Source organism: Jaculus jaculus, chromosome 9, assembly GCF_020740685.1.
Source record: "Jaculus jaculus isolate mJacJac1 chromosome 9, mJacJac1.mat.Y.cur, whole genome shotgun sequence".
Classification (NCBI taxonomy): domain Eukaryota; kingdom Metazoa; phylum Chordata; class Mammalia; order Rodentia; family Dipodidae; genus Jaculus; species Jaculus jaculus.
The window spans coordinates 71028698-71049183 of NC_059110.1; the positions used below are offsets into that span (position 1 = coordinate 71028698).

The 20486-nt window shown below is 38.7% G+C and overlaps 1 protein-coding gene across 1 annotated transcript in view; it reads left to right on the top strand.

The window, feature by feature from the left end:
- Positions 1-20486, top strand: part of Tex15 (testis expressed 15, meiosis and synapsis associated) — a 99380-nt gene that overhangs the window by 57674 nt on the left and 21220 nt on the right. Inside the window, exons 4-6 of the mRNA XM_045159388.1 lie at positions 4369-4534; positions 13178-13415; positions 15911-16057. Coding sequence (XP_045015323.1) covers positions 4369-4534; positions 13178-13415; positions 15911-16057 — 551 coding nt within the window. The remainder of the gene's footprint in view (positions 1-4368; positions 4535-13177; positions 13416-15910; positions 16058-20486) is intronic.

Consider the following 20486-nt stretch of genomic DNA (forward strand, 5'->3'; position numbering starts at 1 on the left):
TAGATGAAGTGTACCACTTACTTACACATACCATATTACAGAAATCACAAAAACAGGCTTCTGTCCTTTAAAAAGTGAAATCAGTGGTGAATAATGGATACCAGTAAGTGCCAGGTTCAGATGACTCACAGATCAGTGTTCCTAAACATGTAAGGAGTAAAATGCCATCACTGCAGTCTCTAAGAAGATGGAATGAAGGAGAAACGTGAGTCCAGCATCACCCTAATGACAAAATAACAAAAATTACAAGAAAAGAAAGTACAGACCAGTATCTGTCATAAAAATAGCTCCAGAAATCCTCAACAGCTTATTGGCAAGGGTGGGAATAATGTTTATGCCCTAATTTCAGCCCTTAGAAGCCTGAGGTAGCAGTAACACAGGATCACTGTGAGTTCAAGACCAGTTTGGGATACAGAGTTCCAGGTTAGCTTGGATTAGAGTAAGACCCTGCCTCAAAACAATAACAACAAAAATACTAGTGCTGGAGAGATGGCTCTGGTTTGCTTCCCCAGTACCCACATAAAGCCAGATGCACAAAGTGGTGTATGCATCTGGAGTTAGTTTGCAGTGACAAGATACCCAGTATGCTTACTCTCCTTCCCTCTCCCTCCCTTTTTCTCTTTCTGCTTGCAAATACACAAATAAAGGCTGGGCATGGTGGCGCATACCTTTAATCCCAGCACTTGGGAGGCAGAGGTAGGTGGATCACCTTGAGTTCAAGGCCACCCTTGAGACTACACAGTGAATCCTAGGTCACCTTGGGCTAGAATGAGACCCTACCTCAAAATAAATAAATAAATAAAAATATTTTATAAAATATTATCAAGGCAAATCTTACAGTGTATAAAAAGAATCTTATGCCACTGCAAAGGTGAATTTGTCCCCCAGGGACATAGGGATCAATATTTGAAAATAACATAGTCTATCACACAAGATACACAAAAATCATGATTATAAAAGTAAGGGTAAAGAATTCATTTTAGGGCTGGAGAGATGGCTTAGCGGTTAAGCGCTTGCCTGGGAAGCCTAAGGACCCCAGTTCAAGGCTCAATTCTTCAGGACCCACGTTAGCCAGATGCACAAGGGGGCGCACACATCTGGAGTTCGTATGCAGTGGCTGGAGGCCCTGGCGCGCCCACTCTCCTCTCTCTCTCTCTCTCTCTCTGCCTCTCTCTCTCTCTGTCTGTTGCTCTCAAATAAATAAACAATAACAACAACAAAAAAATTCATTTTAAGTGGCCAGGTGTGGTAGCGCACACCTTTAATCGCAGCCCTCAGGAGGCAGAGGTGGGAGGATTGCCACCCTGAGACTACATAGTGAATTCCAGGTCAGCCTGGGCAACAGTGAGAACCTACCTGGAAAAAAAAGAAAAAAGAATTTTAAAAATCTAGTACCTGCCCAGCTTGGTGGCACACGCCTTTAATCCCAGCACTTGGGAGGCAGAGGTAGGTGGATCCCTGTGAGTTCGGGCCACCCTGAGAATACAGAGTGAATTCCAGGTCACCCTCAGCTAGAGTGAGACCCTATCTCAAAAAACTAAAAAAAAAAAAAAATCTAGTACCCATTCATGATGAAACTCAGTAAAGTAGGAATAGAAACAAAATTTTAATTTCACGTTGAGATTCCTCATTTGAAAATCTGAAATCTAAACTGTTCCAAAATCTAAAATTTCTTAAAACTATCATGATGTTCAAACAGTTGAAGATTTGTAACATTTCACTTTTCCTGTTTTGATTAAGTTGAAACTTTGTGTGGCTGCACCATGTGTGGCTACCATCATTACCCTCCTCCCTGCCCTCCCCCCCTTCTTTTAGTTTTCTAGGGTCTCACTCTAGTCTAGGCTGGCCTGGAATTCACTGTGTAGTCTCAGGGTGGCCTCTAACTCATGGCAATCCCACCTTAGCCTCCCAAGTGCTAGGAATAATTAGCCCAGCTAGTTTACATTTTTGATAGGGATACTCAAGTGGTAACATCTATGTAAATATTGCAAAATATGAAAAGTCATAAATCTGAAATACTTCTGGGATCAAGCATTTATAATAAGTGAGAGATATCCTGTATTTAACATACTTAACAGTAAGAAACTTGAACCTTTGACCTGAGGTCTCACTAAGATCAAGTCATATGTCCTCTTCCATTAGTCCTATTCACCATAATACTAAAAACCAAGGTAATAGGATGTATACAGATTGAGCAGAAAGGAATAAGACTGCCTTTGTCCATAGATGGTGTGATTGTCTATAGAGAAAACCCAGAAGAGCCTATGTTCTTGATGCTCATAAGTACTTATTAGCAACATTTGAAATTAGAAATATAATATACTATATATTAGCACCAACAAAGAAAAATACCTGGTTAAAAATCTAATAAAATGTGCAAAAAATTATTTCTAAAACTACAAAATTCTGATTAAAGAAATCAAAAGACTGCCCAGATAAAGAGATTCCATGTTCAGGGATAGGAAGACACTATTCAGAGAAGTCTTTTTTTTTTTCCAGTTTGATTTATAGAAGCATTCCAGTCCCAGTTACCATAGCAAGTGATTTTTATGGATATCAACAGCTGATTCTAAAGTTTATATGGACAGTCAAAAGACCCCAATAGCCATCTCAGTATTGAAGAACAAGAGTCAGACAATTCATGTTACTTGATTTCAATACTTACTATAAAATTCCAGTAAGAAATGGTATTGGCAAAAGAATATGAATGATGAATGTAAATAAAATAGCCCAGAACTAGGTCCATGTAAATACAACTTTGACAGAGTAGCAAAGGCAATACAGTGGCACCAAGAAGTTGAATAAAAACATTAATCATGATCAGTTCAAACCCATGCTAAAGCCTCATCAAACTTCTAAAAACTGGACAGAGGAAAAGAAAACTTAACTAGAGAGAAAACAAAACGTTACATATAGGGAAAATTATTTGACAGATTTTTCACTAAAAATCATTAAGAAACAAGGAAGTAGGGGCTGGACAGATTGCTTAGCAGTTAAGGCACTTGCTTGCAAAGCCAAAGGACCCAAGTTCAATTCCCCAGGACCCACATAAGCCATATGCAAAGGTGGCACATACAGTGGCTGAAGGCCCTGGTGTGCCTGCCTGTCTGTGCTTGCATGCGCGCACACTTGCTCGCTCTCTCTCTCTCTCTCTCTCTCTCTCTCTCTCTCATACACACACACACAATAAAAAGTAAAAAAAGAAAAAGAAAAGAAAAAAAAGAAACAGTCTGGAAGGAAGGCTTAGTATTTAAGGCGTTTGTCTGCAAAGCCAAAGGACCCAGGTTCAATTCCCCAGGACCTCCATTAGCCAGATGCACAAGGGGGCACATGCATCTGGAGTTTGTTTGCAGTGGCTGGAGGTCCTGGCATCATGCCCACTCGTTCTCATTCTCATTCTCTCTCTCCCCCCCTGTCAAATAAATAAAATAAATAAATATAAAAAAAGAAACAAGAAAGTAGCATAAAATTTTTAAGTGCAAATAAAGGACTATCACCCCAGAGTTCTGCAAACTGTTGAAAATACCCTTCAGTGAAATTTAAGAAGAATCTCCACTGGGAAATTTTCAATTGGAAAAGGAAATTCTCCCAACAATTAGACACATTTCTAAATATTCATGGGATTTCAAAAATGATAAATACATGAAGTGCATAGAAATTAGCATATCAGAATTTGAAAAGCATAGTTACAGCATTGTTAGTATGGAAATTACTAAATAGTAAATACTTGCTTACATTAAAAAGTTCCACCTCAATAAATAAAAACAGCTGGCCATGGTGGTACATACCTTTAATACTAGCACTTGGGGAGGCAGAGATAGGAATATCACTGTGAGTTTGAGGCCAGCCTGAGCTAGAGCAAGATCCTACCTCGAATAAATAAATAAATTAATTAATTAAAATATAAATTAACAGACCAATGTAGCAAGGCCAACAAAGGAAAAAGAAAGGGAGATGATAGAGAACTCCTAAGACTCTTACAAACAGCAAGGCTAATGTTTTTATTTACATCAAGTGTAGGGAGGCGCACATTACATGTAGAACCTTACATGTAAAGTGTTGCTTTCTGTTATAAATGAGATTTATTTTTTATGAGAGAAAGAATTGGCATGCCAGGGCCTCCAGCCACTGAAGTCATACTCAAGATGCATTGTGCCATCTTGTGAGCATGCATGACCTTGTGCATCTGGCTTATGTGGAATCTGGAGAGTTGAACATGGGTCCTTAGGCTTTGCAAGCAAGCACCCTAACTGCTAAGCCATCTCTCTAGCCTATAAATGGAATTTCTAAACATTTCATCATTATTGTCCTTGTACAGATAACACAGTGTCATTTTAAGCATGTATAATTATTGTCCCTGTTCTTCAGTTTTCTTGTCAGCTTGCAGCACCAGTACTAGAGAGTACAGCTTCATACATAGCACTCTAAGGCAGTGCAGGCTCAACGTGAGCTGTGATCTGCAGTTGACATGGCAGTTTGGAGAAACAAAGCTGATTCGCAACAAGGATCTGGAAAGAAAATTCTCTGCTAAGAGGTAAGATCCTGTGACTGAATTAGTAGAGATTTTGTTTTGCTTGTTTATGCCATTTGAGATTTAATCTGTATACTAAGAAAATAAGCACAGATTATTTAATGAAAACTACTAAGGATGTCAGTACAGATATTGTTATGTAATGATACTGAAAGTTGAAGTGTGAGCTTGTTTCATGTCCTAATGTCCTTTGATGCCATCCATACATTCTCCTCTAACTTCTTAATCTTCAAGTCTTCAGAAGCATATAGCTGCTTATTTAGTAAAAGTGTCAGTTTTATAACTCCCTTATATGCCTGCCTCCCAAGAGTTGGCCCAGCTCTTTCAGAGACTGAATTGATGCTTTAATTTGATAGGATCATATCTGACTATCTCTTAAGTATTCTAATGGAACCATTATTTCTGAGTCAGTGTCACGATTTATGACAGGCTTTTTTTTTTCTCTCTCAACATTTGGGGAAGTGAAATCACTTAAAAGAGTATCAGCATAAGTGCAGCTCTTACTGTAAACATTATAGGTACATACTTTGTGTTAGGGCAGTTTCAAAATAAAGGATATTAAAATTTAGAATATGTACAGTATCTTTTGTGTGTGTGGACACATGTATACAAGTGCATGTATGTGTGCATGTGTGTGGAAGTAAGAGGATAACAGACAGCATCTGCCTTCTTTTGAAAGAGGTTCTCTCAGTGACCTGGAACCCTGCATGTAGGCTAGATTTCCTGGCCAGTGAGCCTAGGGATCCACCTGTTTCAGCCTCCTTACCACTGGGATTACAGTGCCCACCAATGCGCCACCATGCCCAGCCAAGACATCCTGGCACACCTTTACACACACTGGTAGTGGCAAGAGGCTCATGTGTGTCTACACACTTGTATGTGTACAAATTAATTAAAAAAAAATAAGACTGTGGGAATTGAACCTCAGTTCCTCAAGCTTGCAGAACAAGTACTTTAGGGATAGTTTTCTCCCCAGCTCTTAGAGTGTCCTATTTTCTGCTTAGACCTAAGAGAGGTCACATTTTAAAATCTGATTTAATAAAGATCTTTTCTGATTTGTGGTCTCATCTCCATAGGTCAGTTTTGCACATTTAGCTTAAAGAATTTATCTTTTTCAAAGTTAGTAAGAATGTAGACTTAAAAAGGACAAGATTTAACAGGAGATAAATACATGGCAAAGCACAGATCATGGCCTTTGGTATTCCTAAATACCTTCATTTAAATGTTTTTTTCCTGATAAATAGAGCTACTCAAATTTATACTGTAAAGAAATATTTTAAGTTCAGTGGGGGAAGAAAGAGAGTTTCAAGTTAAAATCTAGTTGGTACAAGCCCTTACAAATTCAGATTTATGTTATGAATAGGTCTCTGAGGCTTGTTAACTGGAAGAAAAAATTCTTAACCTCAACCATTGTCTTAATAGGATCTCTTGCTATAGTCACCAGCCTTTGGAATTTTGAAAACAAAATTTACATTTTTAAAGAAAAATTTAGACTTTGTACCAAGGATCAGTTAACACTATTATTGTTATTCTTTATTTTTTAAAAATAATTGTGGTTCTACTACCTTTTCTCCACAATCATATTTTGGGTGTAGATAATTTAACCTTTGAGACAGATGTTGCCTTAATGCATCTTGATTGTATGGATCTATAACTGGGACCCATTGGAAATGACATATTATACACTTCACTGATCTAGAGTTAGATGTAGGAATTAAATGGAGTTTAGGGTGGTTCCATTTGTGTGACATGGATCAAAAAGTGCTTTGTGAGGCACAGGCATTTTTGAAAGTATGTGTATTGAAAGAAAGATGTTTGAAAAGTGAAGTAAATGAGAGCCTCTAGTAACTTGGAGTTTTCTAACAATTCTCAATCATGTTGCATAGTCTAAACCATACTTTGTTGTATGCCCCATGCTTTATTTAATGATGTATAAGCATAGTCAGGATTGCTCAATAGACAGATTTGCTTGGAACTCCTGGTTGGTAACATAAGGTAAAGAATGTGTCCCAGTGGTTACAACAAGAAAGCATGTAGGCTTTTTGTTGTTGATGGTAACCCTACAGTGATTATAAGACAGTCCAGACATGGATAAAGAAACAGATGTGGAAGCTGGAGATATGGCAGTTGGCTGCAAAACCTAGCAACCCAAGTTATATTCTCTAGTACCCATATAAAGCTGGATGCATAAAGTGGTGCATGCATCTGGAGTTCGTTTGCAGTGGCTGGAGGCCCTGGCATACCCATTCTTTCTGTATCTGGGTGTGGTAGCACACACCTTTAATCTTAGCACTCAAGAGGCAGAGGTAGGAGAATCACTGCAAGAGGCTAACCTGTGACTACATAGTGAATTCAAGGTCAGCCTGGACTAGAGTAAAACCATACACTGGAAAAAAAAAAGAAAGAAAGAAACAGATGTTGGGGCTGGAGAGATGGCTCCGTGGTTAAGGCAACTGCCTGTAAAGTCTAATAACCCAGGTTCAATTCCCCAGTACCCAAGGAAAGCCACATGAAGGCACATGCATCTGAAGTTTGTTTTTAGTAGCTGGAGGCCCTCACACTCCCATTCTCTGTCTTTTTTTCTCTCTGCCTGCAAATAAATAAACAAATAAAAAAGCCTCAAAGCCAAGTGTGGTGGCACATGCCTTTAATCCCAGCACTTGGGAGGCAGAGGTAGGAGGATCGCCATCAGTTCAAGGCTACCCTGAGAATGCAGAGTGAATTCCAGGTCAGCCTGGGCTAGAGTGAGACCCTACCTTGAAAAACCAAAAAAAGAAGGCTGGAGCTTAGTGGTTAAGGTGCTTGCTTCTGAAGCCTAATGACTCATGTTCAACTCTCCAGATCACACATAGGTGAGACACACAAGGTAGCATAAGCACACAAAGTCACACTTGCAGACAAGATGGTGCACACATCTGGAGCTCAATGGCAGTGGCTGGAGGCCCTGGCATTCTAGTTCTCTCTCTCTCCCTCTCCATCCCTGCTCACACACACACACAAAATACAAAAAAGAAAAGAAAAAAATAGATTTGGTGAGAAAATAGAGTTCCTGAAACTGTTGAGGGTTAGTTTCAGGATTTGCCTGTGGTGAGCAGCATACAGTACTCCCCCAAAGACAGCAATATCTTAATTTCCAGTACCTGTGAGTCACCATGTGTGGCTAAAGGGGTGTGGGGGGGGAGTAGTTGATGTGACTGAGCTTGCAGACCTTGAAATTTGAATGTCCTGGGCTATGTGGTCCTGATTTAATCTTGTGTTCTTATAAATGAAAGAAGAAAGTAGATCAGAGAAAGGAAAAAAGAAGTTGTGAAAGAGACTTCATAAACCAAGGAATGTGGGTAATTCTGAAAGCTAGAACAGGCCCTGAACAAAATAGCAAGGACGTGGGGTCTGTCCAGCAAAGACTATTGAATTTTATCAGCAAGCAGAAGTACCCTCCCCTAGAGCCTTAGAAACACAGTCTAGGGAATAATTTACATAACTGTAAGATAATATATGCATTTAAAAATTATTTGGGGGTGAGTATAAGAGAGAGAGAAGGCACATAAAGGTCACAGCACATGTTTGGAGGTCAGAGGAAACCTTTCTGGACATCTTTGCCTTCTACCCATTTGAGGCAGGATCTCTTGTTTGCTGTTCCATTGCTAGCTTCTGGAAACTTCTCCTTTCTCTGCCTTCCTTCTTGCTATGGGCACATTGTGATTACAAAAGTTTGTCATAGCTTTTGGCTTCTGCATGGGGTACCCAGAGTTACAGGCAAGTGAGTTTTGCACTGAACATCTCCCCAGCCTCATTTTATGTATTTTAATACACTATGTATCTGAAGAAAATAAAACTAGTACAATACTTTTTTGTATTTTATCAAACTTGTCTTTCTTAACTGTTGTTGAATCCCAGTGTTTCATTTAATATACAATAGTGCCTCCTTACTTGGAGTTTTGTTTCTATAGCTACCATAGTCCAAAACTATTAATGAAAAATTCCAAAATTAAATAATTGATAATTTTAAGCTGTGCAACACTTTTGAGTAGCATGAAATCTCACCTAATACCATACCATCGTGCCTGGGGAGTGAATTACCCCCATCCACTGTATTCACACAATATATATTAGCCACCCTGTTATCTGTTAGTAGCTTTTTCAATATCATATTGAGTGCTGTCCCCCAAAGTGTAAGAGTGGTGATGCTGGAAATTCAGAGATGCCAGAGAGAAGCCTTGAAGAGTTTCCAAGTGGTGCAAGTTCTCAAAGTGATAAGAAAGAAGACAGTTCGTATACTAAGGTTGGCAGGCTTAATGGTGAGGATATATCTTCTATCCTTGAAGAGTAAACAAGGAAAAATAAGTCAGTTTGGCTATCACACCTCAAACAGCAAAAATTAAAGCCAGCATACGTGATTAAGTACTTAGTTAAGCTGTACTGACTGAGCTAGCTGGGTGCCCATGAAAGAGCATGAAATTGGGCTGAAGAGATGGCTTATCATTTAAGGCCTTGCCTGTGAAGCCTGAAGACCCAGGTTCGATTCCTACTACCCATGTAAGCCACATGCACATGGCGGTGCATAGAGGGCCTGCCATGCCCAATCCTTCTCTATCTGTCCCATCTCTCTGTCTCTCAAATAAATAAAATATTTTTTAAGAAGGAGATCAACGCAGAGAAAAATCAACTCCTACCAAATCAGAGAGCCAAAGCCTCAGAGGTCCCCAACACCTCAGCATTGAAGCAGACCAAAAATGAACCCAACATGGCTCAGGGAAATCTTGCGGAAGAGGGGGTGGAAAGAATGTCAGAGTTACATGTTGGGTCATGATTTGCAGAGACATTTATCATACTAATAACTGGGGGCTATCTCCACAATGCACGACCCATTTTCATTAACAAGGAGGGTCTAATGGGAGGGGGTAGATCACAGATGAGCCTAAATAATGGTACCAAACTGCCTGTATTCACTGAAATGAAAACTAATAAATTAAATTAAAAAAAAAAGAAATATCCATACTAATTTAAAAAAATATATATTTTTTAAAAGATCACGAAATTATGGAGCTCAGTGCTATCTGCAACTTCAGGCTCTGCTGGAAGATCTTGAACATTATCTTCCCAAGTTTAAGGTAGAGCAATTGTGTTGCACTTTGAGCTAGCTGAACATTGAATACCTATCAATAAAAGATTTCAAAAACTTGAAAACTCTTTTTCAGACTCCTCAAAGAACCTCATTTTCTTTATTTTTAAGAAGCATATTTAGTTACATACATTTATTAACTCCCTGAGGCGCACCAAGTAACTAAACAGTTCATCTGTACTTCCACTTCTAATTTAGGATTAGGGGGCTGGAGAGATAGCTCAGCAGTTAAAGGTACCTGATAGCAAGGCCTAAAGTCCAGGTTTGATTTGCCCAGTGCCCATGTAAATCCAAGTGCACTAAATGGCACATGCGTCTGAAGTTTTTTTTGTTGTGGCAAGAGGCCCTGGTATGCCCATTCCCTCCCTCTCTCTCCTTGCAAATAAATAAAGAGTTAAAAAAAATTAAATTTAGGACTATATTTTATTCATTTTGTTCATTGCTTCATTTACTCAAAAATATTGATTACCTAGTTTATGCAGGTGATCTTTAAGTTTTTGCAGTCTAGTGTGAATGATGTAATCGTGACACTCAGATGAAGCACTTAAATCTTCTTGTTTGTTTGTTTGTTTGTTTTTGTTTTTTGGTTTTGCAAGGCAGGGTCTCTGTAGCCCAGGCTGACCTGGAATTCACTGTGTAGTCTTAGAGTGGCCTTGAACTTACTGCGATCCTCCTGCCTCTGCCTCCCGAGTGCTGGGATTAAAGGTGTGCGCCATTACACCCGCCCGGCTGAAACTCTTAAATCTTTAATTGCTTTCAATAGGGAGGTAGCATGGGAACACAAAACTAATTAAAATTCATGATCTTTGCAAAGATATACCAGGTAATGCTCTTCTTTCTACCACTCAGTTGTGTTATGCAGATTTCTGTAGCTTCTTGCATATGTGTGTGCATGTGTATTTGTGTACATGTATGTGTATGTGGGGCTCAGAGGTCACTGCTGGGAGTCGTCCTCACTTTTTTTTTTAATTTTTTTTTGTTCATTTTTATTTATTTATTTGAGAGTGACAGAGAAAGAGGCAGATAGAGAGAGAGAGAGAGAGAGAGAGAGAATGGGCACGCCAGGGCTTCCAGCCACTGCAAACGAACTCCAGATGCATGCGCCCTTGTGCATCTGGCTAACGTGGGACCTGGGGAACCGAGCCTCGAACCGGGGTCCTTTGGCTTCACAGGCAAGCATTTAACCGCTAAGCCATCTCTCCAGCCCATCGTCCTCACTTTTCACCTTAGTTTTTGAGATGAGATATTCTGAACACCAGTCAGACTATCTGCCAGCGAGCCCCAGAAGTCTGCCTGCTGCTGCCCACTCAGTGCTGGATTACAGGTATGTATCACCACACCTGGCATTTTACATGGGTGCTGGGGATCTGAACTCAGGTCTTCGTGCTTGTACAACACTCACTTTGCCCACTGAGCCATCTTCCTTAGCCCTCCATCGCTTCAACAATGTGAATCTTCTCAGCGTTTAATCCCAGCACTCAGGGACAGAGGTAGGAATTAGGAGTATCGCAGAGAGTTCAAGGCCACCCAGAGATTCCATAGTGAATTCCAGGTCAGCCTGAGCTAGAGTGAAACCCTAACTCAAAAAAAAAAAAAAAAACAATGTGAAGCTTCTCATCAAAGTCATTTACATATATTTACTTCATAATAATATAGTGGTTAAAAATAAACCAAAATGTCAAGCCCACAAGCAAGATTATAATTGAATTTTTACCTGAGTACTGGGTTGATTTTGAGCTTTCCACATTCAGAGCTTAAAGTATTTATGTCAGGATCTGACTAATTTTGATACATACTAGTATTGCTGCACAAGTACATAAGAAAACATTTCTGGAAATTCTTTTTTAAATTGTTTTTTATTTATTGTTATTTAATTATTTGACAGAGAGCAACGGTTTTATTTGTTGTTATTTAATTATTTGACAGAGAGCAATGGTAAGTATGGGCACACCAGGGCTTCTTGTCACTGGAACTCCAGATGCATGCAACACTTTGTGCATCTGGCTTCATAGGAGTACTAGGGAGTCTAATATGGGGATGTCAAGGTTTTCAAGCAAGTACCTTGAATAGTTGATCCATTTCTGGAAATTCTTAATCCTTGAGTATTTTTAATGTATGTATTTAGTAATTAATCTGATATGAATTAATGCCTCTTGGCATGTTATTTATTTATATAAGTACCTACACAGCACTGTGTACAGATTTATTTTACTTACTGTCTCTGAAGTAGAAGTCTTGAGACTGATAAAAGTCAAAATGGCTGCCAAGTGGTCATCAGCACAACATAAATTCTTCGTGAGCTTTTGACTCTGGACAGGGATGGTTCACTACACATACAGTATACTAAGAACTAAAATCAGCAAATGAAATAGTACCCTGTGGCTTTATCAATTTTTCACAGACCTTGAGAGATTCAAGAGTGATCAGGTTGTTCTGGCCTGAATATTCCACCATTACTGCAAGATTGATAAGCATCCTGGTTTGTGCCAGCAGCACTCAGGCAACTTCTCTCCAAAGAGTACTTGAACTGTATGGACCCTTTTCTTGTTTTGAAAACCTTGTACTCCTTGTCCTCAATAAAACACTCCTTTGGCTTCTAGATGAATCCTTATCTCTTAATTTTCAAATATGTTCTGTGCCTAAACAAAATGTGTCTGCTTTCATTTTAACCTTGAGACTTCCTGGTTCACAAGATAGAGAGCTTCTACCATTTCACTATAAATCTTCGTATCTGAATAAGTAGGAAAGCCAGACTTTTATGCAATTTTATATAGCCAGAATAGTTCCAAAACCTAGTTTTGTTGGCATTTTTATTTACCATATTTAAGCATATTTTTACAAATATGATTCTAGAAAAATTCGTTGAAAATTAAAAGATACATATGAGCCAGGTATGGTGGCACACACCTTTAATCCCAGCACTTGGGAGGCAGAGGTAGGAATATCACTGTCAGTTTGAGGCCACCCTGAGATGACATAGTGAATTCCAAGTCAGCCTGGGCTAGATTGAAACCCTACCTCGAAAAGTTTAAAAAAAAAAAACCCAGATATATATGAGGGACTGAGGAGATGGCTCAGCAGTTAAGGTGCTTGTCTGCAAAGCCTAACAACCTGGGTTTAATTCCCCACATAAAGCCTGATATACAGAACGGCAGAGTTCATTTGCAGTGGCTAGAGGCCCTGGTATACCCATTTTTTTTTCTTTCTCTCCCTCTCTCTCTCTCTCTCTCTCTCTCTCTCTCTTTTTGTCTCTCTGTCCTTCTTTTCTTTCTCTCGCTGCTTGAAAATAAATTGAATTAAATTAAAGTATATATATATGGGCTGGAGAGATGACTTAGCTGTTAATGCACTTGCCTGTGAATACTAAGAACCCAGGCCTGATTCCTCAATACCTATGTAAGCCAGATGCACAAGGTGACACATGGGCCTGGAAGTCATTTGCAGTGGCTAGAGGTCCCAACATGCCTCTTCCCTCCCTTTCTTTCCCTCCCCTCTCTCTCATTGAACTGTTTGTTTTGCCTTAGGTCAGAGATGCGTGAAAGTGGAAGACATGGTAGAGAACTTGAAGAACATTTTTGCTTTTTAGTACCTCCTCAGAGTGATGTGATAGAAATTTATGAACATGGGATAAGTGCCAAAGCATCTACATTGAAGATACTAGGGAACCCTCTTCTTGGAATTTATATATTTAGACATGTTGATGTTGCCTTGAATTATGCTCACAGTCGAAGCATCGTTGGGCAAAGTATTGTGATTTTTAAGGTAGGTAGAAAACCAATAACTAAATATATGAACAGTTTGCTTAACTTGGCATGAACACATTTTGCTTTCAATATAAATAGTATTTTAAGTTGTATTAAATAAAATAATAATTCCTTTTGTCATCACTTGGAGTTGTTTTCTGTGGCCTCTTTACTTAACTATGCAACACAAAGCAAAATTTAAAGTCAGTAAAGGCAGCCTTCATTGTCTTCTTACCAGTTTTTAAGGGTACACTTCAATGTTAATTTATTTTTATTAATTTTTACTTAACACATTTTGATCATAATCATCTCCTATTACTTCTCTCCCTGCCCTTCCTACTTTATATCTTTTTCCCAACAAATTTTGCACATGCTAAGTATAAGTTTCACCATTGATCTATATACACCTTGGCTTGTTGCTAAGAATTAGTTCATATTCTTAGATGTCAAAGGTGTGTGCATTTTTAGTTTTTGCTGTGTAATTCCCAATTGTCCTAAGACTGTTACTGCTAGTTGCTATTTCCATCTATAGCATATAAGAACACCTGTTTCTCACACACTCAACAAACCTATCTGTTGCACCCCTAAGAAGTCTCTACAGTCTAGGGAATGGTGATATTTTTCAGTGGTTAGGATCTGCTGGCCTGGGTTCAGTTCCCCAGCATCCATGTAAAGCCAGATGCACAAAGTGGAGCATGTACCTGGAGTTCATTTGTAGGGGCAAGGAGTCCTGGAGCAACCATGCTCACACTCTCTGTCTTAAATAAAAAAGTAAAAGTAGTAAAGTCTTTGCAGTCTAATATATGATAATTAGTTTACTGCTACTACTTCAGTTTTGGTCTTTATTGTCTTTATTCCTCAGTTTCAACTTTCTGGTAATTGATGTATTTTCACTATTTATGTGAGTTGCCTATTACTAATTCCTACCTCTTCCTAGTTTCACTTGATTTGTGAATTTCATTGACGAAGGCATGACCTGAGAGCTAGGTTTGTATTTTAACGTTTTTGTGTGGTGGAGGGCAGTTTAAGGTATGGTCCCACTCTCATTGCCATGAGTTCAATGCCAGGCTGGGCTACAATGTGAGTTCCAGGTCATCCTGGGCTACAGTGAGACTGCCTCAAAAAAAAAAGAAAATTCCATTTAGAATAACAGAGTTCCTGTGTACAAGTCCCTCAGATATCTCTGCAGTAGTAAACATTCCATGTAGTTACAGCACATTTGCAAAAAGTAAGTACTATAATTATTACCATACTGAGAGCTTTACATATTTTGTTCACTTTTGCCAAACTTTCTGAATATTTATTTTAGTTCCTAGGTCATCTAGGATACCATAGAACATTTAACATTGTCTTGGGTTTTAAATGAATATATTAGCTTATTTTAAACAACAATAATAAAATTACTGAGTTTATATCAAATGTCTACCTTTGTGATAAATTTTATACTTTCTTCCACCACATATTTTCTCCTTTTAAGTTTATGACTTGGATTCTTTTTAATTGTATACTTATTTGGGATTTGTTTGTTTGTTGTTTTGTTTTTGAGGTAGGATCTTGATCCAGCCCAGGCTGACCTGGAATTCACTTAGTAGTCTCACAATCCTTCTACCTCTGTCTCCTGAGTGCTGGGATTAACGGCATGCACCACCACACCCGGCTTCATTTGGGTTTTTATATACAGAAATTTTAGAGCATTACACAATGAAATCTGTGTGGTTTGGACTCGACAGTTCTTGATCTCTGTTCTTTGAAATGACTTCTCACTTTGATTTTAGAGATAATGTTTCTGCTTCTTGCACAATATCATCAATATGTTTTTAATACTTAAGTATATAATTTGTATGTGTTTATTTTGGATTATAAATTTTAAAACAAGTTAGTTTGTTTTTCAGTGGTCCTATACAATTTATTGGCTTTTAAGATTTATTTGTTTGCAAGGAGAGAGAAAGAGACTGGGTGTGCCAGGGATTTTAAGCCACTGCAAACTCCAGATATATGTGCTGCTTGTGCATCTGGCTTTACATAGGTACCTGGGATTGAACCAAGGTCATTACACTTTGCAGGAAAATGCCTTAGCCTCTGAGCAATCTGTCCAGCCCCCTATGAATAATATATTCTTCACCTCTTTCTCAAATGATACCTTTTTTTGTGTTGTTGTGAAGTAGGGTCTCGCTCTAGGCCAGGCTGACCTGGAATTCACCTTGTAATCTCAGGGTGACCTCCAACTCAACAGTGATCCTCCTACCTCTGCCTCCCAGTGAAATGATACCTTTGCTAATACTATATGCAAGGTCTTGAGACACATGCCTATAATCTCAGCACTTGGAAGAGGCAGGAGGATCATCAGAAGTTCAAAGCTTAGAGCTGGAGAGATGGCATAGTGTTTAATTTATAGGAGATGTGGTCTAATTACTTTGATGAATTATTCCCATTCATCTGGACATGGACTGACAGTGCTAACTTGACTACTGAAAGCAAGAGGATTTAAAAGTGGTTTGCTGTTCTTTCCTTCAGGTTCTCTTTGGGAGAGTGAAGAAAATCCAACCTTGTATGGATAAAAACAAAGTTTCTTTGGACCCTTCTCCAAACTTTGATTGCCATATGTCAAGATATACACCTTCTCTGAAAGATGCTATTGAACTACAGGCCTACAATTCAGCAGTATGTCACTAACGTTTGTGTTCATTTAATATCACATGCTTAGTACAAAAACTTTTATTTAGATACCACAGACTAATCCCCAACTTCACTGTTAACTTCTCTTTCACACTAGGCTTCACGGTAACATAACTGTAGGAAATTTATATTTCAAAGTTGGCTGAGAGTAAATTACAAATGTTTGACCATAGAAATGATGATAGATAAGTTGACATAAAATAACTAGCTGGATTGATTCATTCTGTATTGTGTATATATATATATATATATATCCAAACATCACATTGTATTCTGTAGATATATACAATTATAACATCAATTAAAATAACTGAGAGCCAGGCATGGTGGCGCATGCCTTTAATCCCAGCACTCAGGAGGCAGAGGTAGGAGGATCGCCATGAGTTCGAGGACACCCTGAGAATACATAGTGAATTCCAGGTCAGCCTGAGCCAGAGCCACATCTTACCTTGAAAAACCAAAAAATAAAACAGTAAAATAAAATAACTGAGACATTTTGAAATAAATTATTGGTTCTTTATGCTTTGGAAAAACATCAAAGAAAAAGTTTGTGGATAAGCCATTAGATGAAAGAGCAACTTTTTAAATGCATTTAAGAATTTTTTGCTTATTTATTTACTTGAGAGTGACAGACCAAGAGAGAAAGAGGCAGAGAGAGAGAAGGAGAATGGGTACATCAGGGCCTCCAGCCACTGCAGATGAACTCCAGATGCATGTGCCACCTTGTGCATCTGGCTTACATGGGTACTGAGGAATTGAGCCTCAAACCATTTCCTTAGGCTTCACAGGCAAGTGCTAAACTGCTAAGCCATCTCTCCAGCCCTGAGAGCAACTTTTTAATATTTATACTTTATAGATTTTTTTGATTCCTATAAAAGATTATATGTACATTAAGTGAATATAAATCTTATATGTGGATGTATATAAATGGCCCCCTATGTAAAAGATACTAGTAGTAATATTACTTTCTTAATTTGCAGAACATAAGCAAAATATTTTAACTTTTTGGAAAGATAATACTTAAAAAAAACAGATTGTTTGTGCTTTCCCAATATTGGTAACCTACTGGGAAAGAATGTGTGATTAGGGGGAAAAAGTCCTTCTGTCTGTCTTTAACAACAGCAGGGGTACAGAAGGCAGAGGAATCATTATGGTTATTATCTTCTCAAAGGAAAGAATTAGGCAAAGCAGAGTACACCTCACACAGAGCTGGGAGTAGGCTGTCCAAAGTGGGGCCAGAATGGTGAGATTTAAGGGGAGATGGGTGTAGGCTGTCCCAAAGTAGGGTAGCATGGTAGATTCTTCATAGCGGATTTTTAAGAAGTTTATGAATATTTATGAGGTAGGTGGTTTATTCATTGGGTAACGTGACCCTTTTTTCCTCCTGAATCACGGTGGACCAGATCTTCTAGAAAAAACTGCCAGTGAGAAGAAAGTATTTAGTGGAACTGGGAAGGGTGTAAGAGAGGGTAATGAGGTAGGCATGTGAAAATGAGCTATATAGTATGTATGAAATGTCAAAAAGAGAAGAAAATGTTTCTTAAATCACCATATAAATGTTATAATAAATCTTTTATATAATATAATCTTTTGAGGATGTTCCCTTCATTAGTGTATATATGTGGGAATAGGCCCTTAGCCTTAGTTTGATACAGCAGGAACAACCTATCTGTTGCCTCAATGATGATTAACCACAGAAGGGCACTCCAACCATCAGGAGACAAAACTACCAAGATCCAGCTACAGGGATTGGGGGGGGGGAGGTTGCTATCTATTTTTTAAATTAAATTGATTATTTGAGAGAGAAAGAAAAATGGGAGGCACTGGGGCTCCTGCTCTTGCAGATGAACTCTACCTAGACACACATGTCACTTCATGTGTCTGGCTTTACCTGAGTACTGGGGAACCAAACCTATGCCATCAAGCTTTACAAGCAAGTGCCCTTAACAATTGAACCATTTTCCCAACCAGACTACTGTCTAACTCCTTTTTAAAATTTATTTTATTTTATTTTTATTTATTCGAGAGAGATAAAGAGATACACAGAAATAGGCAGGTAGACAGAGAGAATGGGTGTGCCAGGGCTTCCAGCCACTACAAACGAACTCCAGACATGTGCGCCCCCTTGTGCATCTGGCTAATTAACATGGGTCCTGGGGAATCGAGCCTTGAACCAGAGTCCTTAGGCTTCACAGGCAAGCGCTTAAACCGCTAAACCATCTCTCCAGCCCTAAAATTTCTTTTTTTTTTTTTTTCATTAGCATGCAGAGTTTTAGGCATCTTGGCATTTTTAAACACAATTTGTTTTAATCCTCCTCCCCCCTCCTCCACCCATCTTACTCCATTTACTCCCCTTTCCTTCTCTTTACATATCACATTTTGCCTTGCCTCTTCCTTGTCATCTCTTATTACTTTATGTTGGTCATTTGAAGCCTTTTTCTTTTTTCATTTTTCTTTTTTGCTTTTTTGAGCTAGGGTCTTGCTTTGGCCCAGGATGACCTGGAATTCATTATGTAGTCTTAGAGCGTCCTCAAACTCCAGTGCTCCTTCTACCTTTGCCTCCCAAGTGCTGATATTAAAGGCATACACCACACTACACCTGGCATTTTCTAGCTTTTTGTGTTGTAACCACATTTTCCTCCCTTTATATACCTACTTATAAATCTTACATGCTAGAATCTTCATATGGGAGAAGACATGTAGTTTGTGGCTGAGTTTGGGTCACCTCGTAAAATCCTTTTCAGGCAGGTGTGGTGGCACATGACTTTAATCCCAGCACTTGGGAGGCAGAGGTAGGAGGATCACTGTGAGTTTGAGGTCAGCCTGGGCTAGAGTGAGACCCTACCTCAAAATTTTATTTTTTTTTAAAAAAAGTCCTTTCTACAGATGACATGATTCTATACATAAAGGACCCTAAAAACTCTAATAGTAAACTGTTAGAACCGATCAAACCTACAGCCATGTAGCAGGATACAAAATAAATACACAGAAATCAGTAGCCTTCATATATGCTAACAACAAACACACAGAGGATGAAATCAGAGAATCACTCCTATTCACAACTGCATCAAAAAAAAATAAAATACCTTGGAATAAGCCTAACCAAGGAAGTAAAGAATCTCTACAATGAGAACTTTAAAACACTCAAGCAAGAAATTGCAGAAGACACTAGAAAGTGGAAAAACATCCCCTGTTCCTGGATTGGAAGAATCAATATTGTGAAAATGGCAATCTTACCTAAAGCAATCTACACATTTAATGCAATCCCTATCAAAATTCCAAAGGCATTCTTCATGGAAATAGAAAAAACAATCCAAAAATTCATTTGGAATCACAAAAAACCTCGAATATCTAAAATAATACTGAGCAACAAAAATAAGGCTGGGGGGGGGGCTGGAGAGATGGCTTAGTGGTTAAGCGCTTGCCTGTGACGCCTAAGGACCCTGATTTGAGGCTCGGTTCCCCAGGTCCCACGTTAGCCAGATGCACAAGGGGGTGCACGCGTCTGGAGTTCATTTGCAGAGGCTGGAAGCCCTGGCGCGCCCATTCTCTCTCTTCCTCTATCTGTCTTTCTCTCTGTGTCTGTCACTCTCAAATTAAATAAATAAATAAATAAAAATTAAAAAAAGAAAAAGAAGGCTGGTGGTATCACCATACCTGATTTTAACCTATACTACAGAGCCATAGTAACAAAAACAGCATGGTACTGGCACAAAAACAGACATGTAGATCAGTGGAACAGAATAGAGGACCCAGATGTAAGCCCAAGTACCTATAGCCACCTGATATTTGATAAAAATGCCAAAAATACTCATTGGAGAAAAGACAGCCTCTTCCGCAAATGGTGTTGGGAAAACTGGATATATATCTGCAAAAGGATGAAAATAGATTCTTCTCTCTTGCCATGCACAAAAATTAAGTCCAAATGGATTAAAGACCTTAACATCAGACCTGAAACTCTGAAATTGCTAGAGGAAAAAGTAGGGGAAACCCTCAGTCTTGGCAAAGACTTTCTGAATACAACCCCAATTGCTCAGGCAATAAAACCACAGATTAATCACTGGGACCTCATGAAATTACAAAGATTTTGCTCTGCAAAGGACACAGTGAAAAAAGCAAAGAGGCAACCTACAGAATGGGAAAAAATCTTCGCCAGCTATATATCTGATAGAGGATTAATATCTAGGATATACAAAGAACTCAAAAAGTTAAATAATAAGGAATCAAACAAGCCAATCAATAAATGGGCTATGGAGCTAAATAGAGAGTTCTCAAAGGAAGAAATACGAGTGGCATATAAGCATCTAAAAAAATGTTCCACGTCACTAGCCATCAGGGAAATGCAGATTAAAACTACATTGAGATTCCATCTCACTTCTGCCAGATTGGCTACCATCATGAAAACAAATGATCA